This window comes from Notolepis coatsorum (assembly GCF_963971535.1).
Source record: "Notolepis coatsorum genome assembly, chromosome: 2".
In the NCBI taxonomy this organism is placed as follows: Eukaryota; Metazoa; Chordata; class Actinopteri; order Aulopiformes; family Paralepididae; genus Notolepis; species Notolepis coatsorum.
Window position 1 is genome coordinate 115,738,432 of NC_140166.1, and position 15,506 is coordinate 115,753,937.

General features: G+C 39.4%; 1 protein-coding gene across 1 annotated transcript in view; it reads left to right on the forward strand.

The window, feature by feature from the left end:
• Positions 1–15,506, forward strand: part of LOC311223493 (neural-cadherin) — a gene marked incomplete at both ends in the record, with an annotated part of 1,556,546 nt that overhangs the window by 1,148,962 nt on the left and 392,078 nt on the right. The window contains 1 exon segment of the mRNA XM_084308277.1: positions 8,185–8,278. Coding sequence (XP_084164403.1) covers positions 8,185–8,278 — 94 coding nt within the window.

Sequence of the window (15,506 nt, forward strand, 5' to 3'; positions counted from 1 at the left end):
GGTATTTTGGGGTAGTTTCTGGTATTTTGGGGTATACTTTGGGGTATTCTGGGGTAGTTTCTGGTATTTTCTGGTATTTTCTGGTATTTTGGGGTATTTTGGGGTAGTTTCTGGTATTTTGGGGTATACTTTGGGGTATTTTGGGGTATTTTCTGGTATTTTCTGGTATACTTTGGGGTATTCTGGGGTATTTTCTGGTATTTTCTGGTATTTTGGGGTATTTTGGGGTAGTTTCTGGTATTTTGGGGTATACTTTGGGGTATTTTTATCTTCATGTTTACATCACTATTGTCATATTCAGGTTTACATCACTATCGTTAACTTCAGGTTTACATCACTATTGTTATCTTCAGGTTTACATCACTATCATTATCTTCATGTTTACATCACTATTGTTATCTTCAGGTTTACATCACTATCATTATCTTCATGTTTACATCACTATTGTTATCTTCAGGTTTACATCACTATCGTTATCTTCATGTTTACATCACTATTGTTATCTTCATGTTTACATCACTATTGTTATCTTCATGTTTACATCACTATTGTTATCTTCATGTTTACATCACTATTGGTATCTTCATGTTTACATCACTATTGTTATCTTCAGGTTTACATCACTATCGTTATCTTCATGTTTACATCACTATTGTTATCTTCAGGTTTACATCACTATCATTATCTTCATGTTTACATCACTATTGTTATCTTCAGGTTTACATCACTATCGTTATCTTCATGTTTACATCACTATTGTTATCTTCATGTTTACATCACTATCGTTATCTTCATGTTTACATCACTATTGTTATCTTCAGGTTTACATCACTATTGTTATCTTCATGTTTACATCACTATTGGTATCTTCATGTTTACATCACTATTGTTATCTTCAGGTTTACATCACTATCGTTATCTTCATGTTTACATCACTATTGTTATCTTCAGGTTTACATCACTATCGTTATCTTCAGGTTTACATCACTATCGTTATCTTCATGTTTACATCACTATCGTTATCTTCAGGTTTACATCACTATCGTTATCTTCATGTTTACATCACTATCGTTATCTTCAGGTTTACATCACTATCGTTAACTTCAGGTTTAAATCACTATTGTTATCGGCAGGTTTGGATGGGTTGAGATTTCCCTCAATTTAAACAACAGTGTGATCACTATAGCCACACCCCTGCCAACCTACAGCTAGCTGTAGACAAGATGGCGCCAGTATGTTTGGCCGGCCGTCAGTCGCATTTTCTCAGTGTCCTGTTTGTCATTGCTCTGTTTCTCTGTGTTTGCTGTCGGGATATTTCGGCTATATTGACCTATGATCTCCAAGCTTTACTCAACATTCGAGTTTCTGGTGAGACGCAAACGCCATTTAGATATGATTTACGAAGACTGACTGCCAGCCTCTTTCCCCTGTTGGTGGGTATTCCTGCTCACCTGCGCAGCGCACCTGATACCCCTCCCCGAAGCAAACGCCGGAGAAAATGGGGAAAGCAGGGTGGTGTTTTGGTGAAAGTCGAGGCTTACTTGTCGTCATCCTGTTTGCCGATCGTCCCCTCCTTCGTGGGGGAAACTGCTACTCTTCTGCCATCAGACACGCATTGCAGCTCAGAGGACTGTGGGTGCAGACTATCTCGCCCAGCCCTTCCGCTGCTCCACCTGGCCTGCCGATGACAGCTGCCTCGTCGATGACAGCTACCTCGTCGTGGAGCTTCGCTCCTCCCGGCAAGATGAAATCGCCTGGTCCGCACGCTGCGCCCTTGGGACTGGCAGCCTCTGCCTGGCATGGCCTGACGACGGTGCCTCTACCTGGGCAGCTGAGAGCCCATAGCGACGGTGTTGTCCACACTAACCTGCGCACACTAAGACGTGCTGCGACCAGTGTGATGCCAAACACAACTTTGAATATGGCTCTGATTAATGCCAGATCGGTAGCAAACAAGACATTCCTTCTGAGCGATTTCTTCACTTCCCGTGAACTGGATTTTATGTTTTTAATGGAGATATGGCTACATGTCGGTGAGTCCATACCTTTCTCTGAACTCCTCCCTCCCGACTGTACATTTCTCAGCGCCCCACGGACTACCGGCAAAGGTGGTGGGCTTGCGTGTGTTTTTAAATCCACTTTTCATTGTCGGCAGATTCCAGCTGTCACTTACACTAGCTTTGAGCTGCAGATCCCCTGCTGTGTGCGGTTGGATATCGTCCACCGAAATACAATAAGAACTTTATCCAGGATTTTGAGAACATTCTGTCTGAAACCATGGTGGATTTCGATCATTTTCTAATTACTGGTGATGTGAACATTCATGTTTGTTGTGAATCCAGTCCTCTGGTTAAAAGCTTCTTGTCTCTGATTGATTCTTTCAATCTCACTCAGTGGGTCTCTGGTCCAACACACGAAAAAGGGCACACACTATACCTAGTGCTGTCTCATGGTTTGAGTGTCTGTGTTAACCTGTTCCACTCGACAGGGTCTGTACCGACCCCTTTTGACATTATTATCATATAGGCATATTTTTATGAATGATGAAAATAATTTGTGATTTTAAAATCAACCGTTTTCAAGTATTAACATCACTACTATGTCACAAATGCATGTAGAATGTAAAACGTTAGGTTGGCAATAGTTTAGCAATAGGTTAAAAGTGTACTTATATCATTTTAAGTTTTCTATTTGTGATCGTCTATTCTGACCCGGAACCGGAAATGGAAATGTTGAACCATCGGAATTGTAGTTTTTTTGCTGCCATTTTGTAGAGGAGATTGCTAGCTATCGGCCAGCGTTGAAACTTCTCCGATCTACACTTCCTGTCACATACTATGGTGGTTCAAATTCAGCGTTCTGAATTAATCATATCAATAATTGTTATGATTCGGGATAATAAGCTACAAAAGGTAACGTTTTTGACAAATATTGAAACGCAGTCAGTTTCTCCACACTATTGTTACCATGTAGGAAGAATTAGATCTGAAATTAGTTTCAAAATGGTTACACTGTGGGGGAAATAAAATAGTACAGTCGATTACAGTAAATATCAGTATCTGTTATTATGCACGCCTGGTGATACTATATCCAAATTGAACTCGGCCATTTGAAAGATACTATATGTATATATATATAAATGTGCGAATTGGCTATAATAAGGTAATATATTCTATATATTATTCTATAATAATATTTCAAATTGCATTGGTCCGGATGGGAGAATTCAGTACTGTATATACAGAACCTTCAGTTTGATCATCTTCCCTTTATCAATTTCCTTAGATCTTTTGTACACATGATCTCAAGAGGGTACTGAATGAGCTCAGTGGCAGTTCTTTAAGTTTGGTCATTATTATCATGGTTTTATTCACTGTCAAAGATGAAAAGAAAAATAATAATTCATATTTTCCTTTGTTTCATCACAATTTAAGCAAGCCTAGTAATAGACACAATATTTCTGACACTGAGAATACATTCATTGAGGTCCATAGATGTTCCTAGATACCAAGAATATGCAAATAGCCCTTGTAGAAGTGGAGCAATATTCCATTTACCTAGGTATACATTTTATGCAGATTTTCACCTGGGGTGGAACAGGGAAATTATGTGATAGTGCTTGTATTTCTTATTTTCTGCTGTTGTCCCATGCTCTGTAGTTGCCACTCGTCCTCCTACACACCGTTTCCGTGCTATAAACACTGACACTGCGCTGCAATTTCAGCAATTTCATACAGCTTTTAATGACTGTGTGCTTTCTAGTGTGGATGGGTATGGTGCCCTTAATGTAGAGGAGCTTGTTGCTCTTTTTAACTCCACTTGCACCAGCATCCTGGACTCCATCGCCCCATTGAGGAGCAAACACCCCAGGGTTCTTTCGGAACCATGGGTAAATGACGCTATCTGTGTGCTGAGACGCTAAAACTGAGTATATCTCCAATCTTATCTCTAAGAATATTAGCAAACCCAGGGTTCTGTTTAATACTCTTGACTCTCTTGTAAACCCTTGTGATACTGCCCTTGTTGTACCATCGCCTGCTCTCTGCAATGATTTAAAAAAAATCTTGTCTCTTCGGTCTGTACCCCCTCTTACTGCCCCTGACCCCTCGGTTCCACCTGTGTGCCGAGCTGATTTTGAGGAGTTTAAGCCCATATCCTTGTCCTCACTGTCCGATGTTGTTTACGAGTTGCGGCCCACAAACTGCCTCTCTGACAGTGTTCCCTCTCGCCTTTTAAAAGAGGCTTTTGACTCAGTTGGCTCTTTTATTCTTGTTTTGGTGCATGCTTGTTTTAGTTCAGGAATTTTACCAGCTTCTTTTAAACATGCTATAGTGCAGCCACTAATCAAAACAACTAATTTGGACCATTCTGTTCTCAAAAATGTTAGGCCCATCTCTAAACTGCCCTTTCTGTCCAAAGTGCTGGAGAAAGTCATCTCTATCCAGCTGCACTCTTTTCTAGAGACAAATGACATCTATGAGAAGTTTCAGTCTGGTTTTAGACCTCGTCATAGCACTGAGACTGTTCTTTTAAGAATGTTCAATTACCTTGTTTTAACTGTGGACTGGGTGTGCTGCTATTATGGTAACATTGGATTTGACCGCTGCCTTTGATACAGTGGATCATAAGACCCTTTTATCCCGCCTAGAACAGTGTGTTGGCGTCAGAGGTACTGCCCTTGTTGTTGTCATACCTGACTGATTGAAGTTTCTCTGTTCATCTGGGTGAATTCTCCTCAAATGTGGCCCCTCTTACCTGTGGTGTTCCCCAAGGCTCCACCCTGAGTCAATTTTCTTTATATATGCTGCCCTTGGGTTCTATTCTACGCAAACATAATGTTTCTTTTCATTGCTATGCGGATGATGTCCAAATTTACCTTCCTCTGAAAGTAGAGTGTAAGGACTGTATTGAACCTCTGCTAGCCACTCTTGCCAACAAACTGCATGCTACCATGTCCTCCCTCCTCACCCCCCCCCCCCCACCCCCTCCTCCCTCATCTTTCTCTGCCGAAGACTTTGCGATCTTCTTTGAGGAAAAAGTGGAGAACATCCGCAGCTCCTTCTCCCAACCCCCACCCATTCCAAATACTGAATCGAGAACCTCATCGGGTACCTAAGAAGCGCTATAAATATGGAATAAAACAATAACAACTCGTCACGTATATACTCCACAACGCTCTTTTTCGAAACACGTATATATACGTGGACGGACGCCATAGTGTTAAATACCGTAATGCTTCATTCAAACCTACAAAAATCGATTCTATTTTAATATGGTTTAAAGACATCTAAAGAATGTCTGATACATAGTCAAACATATGCTGCATTTAACAATGACATGAGATTTGGTGACATGGAGAGAGGTATCAAATAATGGATCATATTTAAAGCTACACCATAGTGAGGCATTTGGGGTAGTGTAGATGTCTAAGTATTTACACCCTCCTCAGACCGACAGTAGGGTAGCATGTGGTAGTCTACACCCTCCCCAGACCAACATTAGAGCAGCATGTGGTAGTCCACACCCTCCCCAGACCGACAGTAGGGTAGCATGTGGTAGTCTTTCAGGATTTTCTTTATTTGTACTTTTTTTTTTACCTTGGGAGACAAATGAGAGTGAGCCTAATTTTCAATGACACCAAGGTTTTACTGATAATATATTCCATATTCCAGGCCAACATAACACAGTCTCAAACTAATTCACACTCTAATTCTCTCTCTCTCTCTGGATAGATTTTAGGTTCTATAAAGAGATGAAAAATGTAGATACTTTTGTGGAACAGTGGTGTTACAATAATAATAATAATAATAATAATAATAATAATAATAATAATAATAATATTAATATTAATAATAATAATAATAATAATAATAATAATAATAATAATAATAATAATAATAATAATAATAATAATAATAATAATAATAATAATAATAATAATAATAATAATAATAATAATAATAATAATAATAATAATAGATTTAATTTGTAATGCACTTTTTGTTCGCTGGGATCCCAAAGTGCTACACTACAGGGTTAAAACATAGTAAAAAAAAATATAATAGTTATTAGTAAAACAAATACAATACAGAATACAAATAACATAAAAATAGAACATAGTTAATAAAAAACATAGTATAAACAGAAGATTTTAAAACAACAGCACGAGAAAATAAAAATAAAAACAGTCAAAGGCCTTTTTGAACAGATTTCAGGCCTGCTTTAAAAGAGTCCAGGGCCCTCATTCATCAACGTGTCTTACGCACAGATATGTGCTTAACCTGTGCGTACAACCATTTCTAAGCAAAGAGTGGGATTCATCAATTTCAACTTGAACTTGACTTCGTGCTTATGTGTACGCACAGCTCGGAGCACACTTAGCTGACGCCCAGTGGTAGAATATATTATTACAACAAGGAAATGAGCTTCTGTGCATTAGTTTCAACACTGGCATGTTCTGTATGAACCGTAATTCATTATAGTTCATTGTAAAATAGCAACAGTAGTGTAATTATGGTCAAAACCCTATAAATAGCATTTGGAATAATAGATCTTTCTCTCAGAATGAATGCAGCATGGTTTATATAGCGTTATCGGAATATACGGGGTGTACTGACTGACTGCGCTCCGCGTAGCTCAACTCGTTATTATTTTGCGCACAGACCGCAGAAACACAGGAACGTTTTGATTATATTTAAAAGGCTTTACGTTAAACGAAACAAGTGGAATTTCGAAGCTGTAAGCTGAATACAAGTCATATGAACACCCACGATATAGTGTTCTTCCCCCTTTTTACTGTATAAGAAAGAATAAAAAACGCATTGCAATGACACCAGATAGTGGACAGACTATGTAAATATGATGATGGGATTCAAGTTCGCGTTTTTGTTGATCATAGGCATGCTGTCAGAGTATGATATCTTAATCAAACATTCTAGAACATTTGTCTCACAGATCATGTCATAATAGAACATAGGCTATGGCATGGTCCATCGTGATATTGTGTAGACTGTTATTACTGTACCGGTACCACCCATTGTGACAACAGCCTTGTGAGTCCCGCACACAAACATGATGGAATTCAAGTTCATGTATTGAAAGGCAGGCTACATCATATATGCAGTGAGATTCATTGTTCTTGTATATGCTCTCGTATTATTGTTTATATAGGCTACCCAATACTGACATCAAAATAGATTGTAGTATGCCTCTAGAAATCATATGCAGCAGGTAGAAAATTGACGGAAGATCCATCGCGATTTGGAATAAAATTGAGGAGAACTTTAATCCCTGGGTATTAATCAAACAACACGGGAAAAGGCAGTCATATTCCAGCACGGTCTTTATTAGTGTTTGCGCTGCCCAGGCAGCAATGGTTAATAGATATCATATCCGACATCACCGTAAGTGTACACGTCTGTCAGCCTGTCTCATAACACGCTTCCCTCGGCTTAGTCCATTTTTCCACATTTCATGGGGGTATTCCATTACCGTATATGGTTAATCGGGGCGGTTCTGGTATGCAAATACTTAAAACAGTGCACGAGCTCAAACGTAGGATCAAAGTCATATTCATCATGACAGGTGTGCGTAGAACCTGCGTACGCACGTGTGGTGAATCCCGTTTCTTCTGTGCGTGCACTGATTCTACATTCTGTGCTTACGTGTGGAAATAGAACATTTTCTACGCCACGTTGATGAATGAGGGCCCAGGTCTGTGGTGCCCTCAGCTGGATGGGGAGGCTGTTCCACAGGCGTGATGCAGCCGTGCAGAAGGCTTGGTCACCCATGGTGCAGAGCCGGGTATTGGGGACCTGAAGGAGCAGGCTACCTGCAGATCTGAGGGTGCAGGAGGTTATTTGCTCGGTGGTGGATGAGGAGTTAACATTATGCGATGTTTTCATGTGAATGTGCCTATTATTATTTTTGTGGTTGGAGTTTGCAGTTAAAAATGTCATGTTTTTGTTTTGTTTTGTTGAGATGTGAAGTATTTATTTGATTGTATTGTTACATCCCTTGTAGTATTAGTGTGTAAATAAAGTTTTTTTTATAAAATCAATCTCTCTCTCTCTCTCTCTCTCTCTCTCTCTCTCTCTCTCTCTCTCTCTCTCTCTCTCTCTCTCTCTCTCTCTCTCTCTCTCTCTCTCTCTCTCTCTCTCTCTTCTCTGTGTGTTCTCTCACCAGGCCGCATGCCGACCACAGTCATGGGGAAGGTCCACTCACCAGACCCAGACGACTGGGACAATAAGACATATGTCTTTGAAGGAAATGTCCCCAGGTATCTATCTATCTATCTATCTATCTATCTATCTATCTATCTATCTATCTATCTATCTATCTATCTATCTATCTATCTATCTATCTATCTATCTATCTATCTATCTATCTATCTCTATCTCTATCTATCTATCTATCTATCTATCTATCTATCTATCTATCTATCTATCTATCTATCTATCTATCTATCTATCTATCTATCTATCTATCTATCTATCTATCTATCTATCTATCTATCTATCTATCTATCTATCTATCTATCTATCTATCTATCTATCTATCTATCTATCTATCTATCTATCTATCTATCTATCTATCTATCTATCTATCTATCTATCTATCTATCTATCTATCTATCTATCTATCTATCTATCTATCTATCTATCTATCTATCTATCTATCTATCTATCTATCTATCTATCTATCTATCTATCTATCTATCTATCTATCTATCTATCTATCTATCTATCTATCTATCTATCTATCTATCTATCTATCTATCTATCTATCTATCTATCTATCTATCTATCTATCTATCTCTCTATCTATCTCTCTATCTCTCTATCTATCTCTCTATCTCTCTATCTATCTATCTATCTATCTATCTCTCTATCTATCTATCTATCTATCTCTCTATCTATCTCTCTATCTATCTCTCTATCTATCTCTCTATCTATCTCTCTATCTCTCTATCTATCTATCTATCTATCTATCTATCTATCTATCTATCTATCTATCTATCTATCTATCTATCTATCTATCTATCTATCTATCTATCTATCTATCTATCTATCTATCTATGTCCCTTGAGTTGATGTAGTCCCCCCAGCATACAACAAGAAGACATCACACAGACATCACACAGAGATTTTAACTTGGATATGTTACACAGATCAGGGAGTACACCACTAATGCAAAGCAGTAATACATCCAGGACAGAGTGTTAAGACATTCACAGGGACACTGGAAGGATGCCAGGTCAACACTTACTGCATATTAATGACTATCATGATAAACGTATATTGAATTACAGTAGTATGTGAAAGCATATGAGAAAATATACAAAATACATTGCAATTATACTCAGAAAAGTACATATAGGTAAAATGTACTTTTAGCACACTTAACACTTTGAGTGCCAGCTATTAGACGAAGCCATCTGTAGCGAGGCCACCACTAGATAGATAGGGAACGGTCACCTTGTTTTTAGAGCTATAACTATATTTTATATTTAGCTGAGTTAGAGCCCTATACGTCCATTCCACTATAGACGTTGCCATTTCTTGCCTGTATACGTAATTATCCCGAAATCATCATAGGTATTATGTTCCATCATGAATGCATGAAAGGGGGGGGGGGGGGTCGTTTCTGATTATTTGATTGTCAGTAACGGCATTCGCATTGAACACTAAACACGCTTATCAGCCCGATCGGTGTAAAAGCATTGCAGGATCAAGCTAAAATTGACGTCAGATCATTCTTACCTGTGATCGGGAGGATTCCAAAAATAATATTCCATTTGTTTGATCGCCATATGGTACATCCAATGCCCATTTGGCCCACTGCATAATCCACCACAACATATGGATCGGGATTATTTGACTTGCTTCAATGAAACCGTCAGAACGGCTGCCCTCGCCCGACAAGGAAACATGAAACCGGAGATGTTTGACCATCCCACAGAGAAAGATACAAGGTTGCAAAGGGTGCTTGATACCGCCGTCTAGCGGGATGCGGCCGGTATTGCACCTTGGGGACCTCAGACTCATTCCATATGGTACAACATTACATATTACATATATTATATTTACATATTATCCCTGGGTGGATAATTAATAAAAATATCGAAGAAAAGGAATAACGACCCAGAAACTACTTCTCGTTTTTGGCATCCAAAGTGTTAAAGGTGCTATAGATAACATTCAGCCACTAGATGTCTCACTAGAGCATCAGCGTGCAATTTATCCAATCAGGTGCATTCCATGTCGGGGAAAGGTGAAGTAGGGATGGGATACATGCCTGTAACATGTAAACAACAACATACATTTTGGACCCGCAAACCTTTTTTATATGATTAATTCATTAATACATTAAATTCTTTGGGGAAAAGTTTTATTCCGCACCTTTCTAAAAGCTCTGTGAATGTATTCTTAATAGAGGTGGGCATAGATTAATTTTTTTAATCTAGATTAATCTATCTGCAATCCTGGATTTAATCTAGATTAATCTAGATTAAAATGGCTCAAAAAAAAAAAAAAAAAACCTGCCGAAGGCATTCAAAATATGTGTGTTCTACCCAAATAATGACCAGAAGTAAGTCCTTACTTTTTCTTTCCTCCTTATGTTTCTCAGGCCAGGTGGCCCATTACACCATGAGCCCATCTCCCGTTTCCAAAATGCATTACAGACTGTTTGAAAAAGCTGTTTTGCTATGATAATTGGTAATGAAATATCAAAATAATGTTCAATAAGATGTACTTGTGTTTAATAAGTTGTTTTATTCAGAAGTTAACACAAATAAATAATATTACCAGTACAGTACAGTATCTAGCACTCTCAGGAGCAAAACAGAAAGAATCATTTCAAACTTGAACTATGTGACATGGCTTGAATCAACTGCTCCAGTGGAGTTGCTCAGTGGCCAATGGTGTCAACTGTGGTTGTACTGGGCAGCTCCCAGGTGTGAATGGAACTGTGTGAATGTGAAGCAGGGCGTTCCTGAAAAAGAGCATATGTGCTCAGCGAACCTACCCTGGGTAAATAAAGGTAAAAAAAAAAAAAAAAAAAAATTTAGATTAATGCGTTAATTATATTATCGCGCGATACTAGTATAGCGTTAACGCAGCACGTTAACGCCGTTAACGGCCCAGCTCTAATTCTTAATCTTATTATTATTTATAGCACGTTTAACTCATTGGACGCCAGTCACGATGATAGTCGGGTTAATCAATAAACGCGATCAATATTTGGAATGGCGATCAGGAATTGGATTAATCTTTTTGCAGGACATCAGATGTGAGGTAAGGAATTTATTTTACGAATCTTGGGTTAATCAGATGTTCCTTTCACCGCCATCGGAGCGTGTGTGTGTGTGTGTGCGTGCAGTTGGCGCCGACCAATGCACGGATAAACGATTTTTCAGCCCGCTTCTGTATCGTGCATGAGGACACATATACTATCGATAATCTAGCGTTTATTTGAAAACTATTCATAAATCAGCCGAAAAATTACAACGTGTTTTGTGTATTCCACTAAAGGGCTATTATCGCGTCATTCTCTGGAATTACTAGAAATCACCAAAACTATACTCGTATTCAAAACGGTATAAAACGGAAATGTACCGATGAAAAAACTATCCGTTTTGTACATGTTGACTGCAAGCAACTCATTGATAAGCGACGTGTGTATTAGACCCATAGCCATAATTTAAGATATATTTTAAGCAAATATCCCTGTCCTCCCATTGATTCAAGCGGTGGCCATCTAGCCATAATTTCCCGGAAGGGGCGTGGCGCTCAATGAGTTAATATACTGACAATATATGTTTAGTGTGGAGAAATATACACATTTTGGACTTGGATAGTCTCCTTGCCTGATCAAATCATGGATTATGATCCTGTAGCCTGGGGAACTGTCAAAATCTAAAAGAAGTTAACTTTTTGGAAAAATAAATGTTTCATGTGGCGTACACACACACACACATACACATACACGCGCACGTATGCACACACACACACACACACACACACACACACACACACACACACACACACACACACACACACACACACACACACACACACACCTTCCGTTTCACACTGCAGAACCAGCTGTGCCCCAATTATGTCTTTACCAGTGTTTTACTATTATGCCAGGGGTCTGTCTTCTTTTCGCTGATAATTAAACTTGAATGAGTTTGTTTGCTAAGGAGGTGTCAAGAGGGATGCCACGTGGGATTCATTCCTCTCATCTCCTTTCCAGTGGCGTCGCGTGGGTAAAATAACAGGGGAAGCCAAAACAAAGTTATTAAAAAAAGAAATTATTAAATATTTTTATTAATATCTTTTTTTTTTTTTTTTTTTTTTAGGCCAAGCAGTCACCATGTACACTACAGTATGGCTCGGCGGCCAGTCAAACTTTCTTTTTATTTATTTAACAGATTGCAGAATGGGTACAATACAGTACGGCTCAATACACACAATTGTATAATATAAGGGGATGCAGACCAGAGAAAGACGTTTGTCTTGTTTACATCAGGGTCATTAACACTTTGACTGCCATGAAACGTGTTTTGACGTCATTGCTGGCCATGCTCAAGTTGCCGGGGGACGCTGTACAGCGTCCTTATATCAATATTTCAAAAATCTGCGATCGGATTCATATGTCCCCTCCGCTGGCCTGAGATCCACCAGCAGGACCCACTGAGCTCTCTGGCGGTTCAGGAGCGCCATCTGATGGCCGATCGGCGTAATCGCTTTAACAGGAAGTGGCATAGAGGTTGTGCTACGTCCGTAGTACTTCCAGGTGCTCGCTATAGGTCCCGCGACTCTGGCTCGTCACGCTACACAGTGATCGATTGCCAATAACTCGATAAACAACATGATTTGGACGTATATACCATTATACAAGCTGGAGATGGACCGGGTAAATTTACATCCCATAATGATAAGATTTCAACTCTACGATGATCGCCCAACGGCGCGCGGAGACTGGGGTGAGTTTCAGCGTGTAACGTTACCGTCTTCGATACTAACAGCTATTATCAACATTTGACCCACATTAGATGATTGGTATAACGCTGCCCACGGAATTATAAACGGCCCCTAGCCCATCCGGTTAACATCAGATGACGTGTAGTAACTTCTAGAAGTACGTCTAGTTGTAATTTTTTATATCGCGCTGATTGCCATAAAACTGTATTGCATCATCAATATAATGTATTTGGGGCTATAGATCACGTTCTGGAGAAAGCTGCAGAAAGAGATGAAAACATACTTATACATTAGACCATACTTTACTATGAATATGTGAATGAAAAAGTTTAACGTTGCTACACAATGAACAATACATATAGGACTTTGAATGGGCCCTAATAATGGCAATGTAGCAATAGAATTTAAAAAGTTATAGCCCTGCAAAGAAGGGGACTTTCTCCATAGACAAATAGCGCTGGCAATCTATGGTATATCATGAATTTAACCTTAGGCAACCAAAGTGTTAATACTGCTGGAGCATTGGTTCATTTTTGGTCCGATTTTTCCTTGCACGATTTTGCGCGCCGCGTGGGAGTAAATTCGAGACACATATTCGGTTGCAAAAAGGTGTCCCACGGTCTCCTCTATGGCCGTGAATATTTTCACGCGGATCGGAATCACGGCGCGCCCGTGGGACACTTTTCCGTTTCGGCGAGTTTATTCCACGCTTTCGGTTTTCCTTTTCTAAGCATTTTCGGGGCTACATGTGAATGAGTAAAAGTTGCGGGACGCCCAGATGTTTCCACGATAGAAAGCTTGCGTAGATCCCATAATAGGCTCACTTAATACAGCGTTTTTAAAATCATGCAACATTTTCAGGGTCGCGAGCCGACCTTTTCCCCTCGTTTTCGATGATGGAAGTGATTTAGGAAAAGCTTCGGCACGCCGAGAGGTACCTGTGGATTTAATCTCGTGGGAGCAGTCACGGGTTAATACAATGTTCAGAGTGCAGAGGGGAGGTGTGCAGAGGGGATGCCACACTCATGATTCTGCTCACAGCCCCGTTTTAAACTTTTAAGGTGTGGCAGTCAGCTCGAATCTGATTGGCTAGGATCGGTTTTGGACTCTACATACATGAATCACATGGTTGAGGCTGGAGAAAGAGACTTACCCCCTGCCTCATCTCTTCTATAGCTGCAGTGAGCACAGTGAGTCTGACAGTGTGTTAGAGGGAGTGAGAAGGAGAAGAGGGAGACATTAAAAAAAAAATATATATATATATATATATAACACAGATGCACAGATGAAAAAGAATGTAAACTATATTAAAAAAAAATTATATATATATATATATTTTTTTCTTCTTCTTCATATTTCATATTTGATATTAATTCATATTTTAATAAGGAGGCCTGGCTTCCGTTGGCTTCCATAAGGATTCGCCACTGCTCCTTTCCTCCTCTTTAACTCCAGTTCATTGTTTTCTTTCCCTCCCTCAAACAATTGGAAAACACCCCTCCCAAGGTTTTAAGTTAGGCGAGGTCTGTATCCAGTTAGCATGCAGCCGGATAGCTTTCTACTGAATGCACAAAGAGGACATTTGTATCTATATTTTGACTCTGGAGAAGACGGTAAGCACATTTCCCATAATGTTGGTGTGTTCCTTTAAGGCTAATACACAGTAAATTTCGCAGAGTAAATTTTACTCAAACTGAGTACTTTAGTTTGACTCAGTTTGAGTAAAATGTACTCAGTTTGAGTAAAATGTACTCAGTTTGAGTAAAATTTACTCTGCGAAATATACTGTGTATCAACACTGATTTTTGGGTATTTCTCTCATTCTTAACTCAATGGAGGCCAAACCTGAGATAAGTCGGGTTAACTCGCCAGAACCGAAATTTTTTGGGTTTTGGTCGTTTATTCCTTTATTCGATATTTTTATTCATTATTCATCCAGGGACCTTGGTGTTACCATAGAGAATGAGTCTGAGCTCGCCAAAGTGCAATACCGGCCACATCCAGCTAGACAGCGGTATCGAGCACCCTTTGTAACCTTGTATCTTGGCCTGTGTAATGGCCAAATGTCTCCGGTCTCACTTTTCCTTGTCGGGCGATTAGCGGTTCTCCCGGTTCCATTGAAGCACGTCAAATATCCCCTATCCATATGTTGTGGTGGGTTATGCTGTGGACCAAATGGACATCAGATGTACCAGATGGCGATCAAACAATTGGAATATGATTTTTGCAATACTCCCGATCACAGGTAAGGACTATCTGACGTACATTTTAGCTTGATCCTGCAATGCTTTTATACCGATCGGGCTGATAAGCATTTTTAGTGTTCAATACGAATGCCGTTACTGCCAATCAAATAATCAGAAACGACCCCCCCCCAATTTCATGCATTCATGATGGAACATAATACCTATGATATAGATTTTATTTCGGAATAATAGCGTGTACAGGCAAGATACGGCAACGTCTATAGTAGAATTGACGTATAAGGCTATAACTTGGACGTATAAGGCTATAACT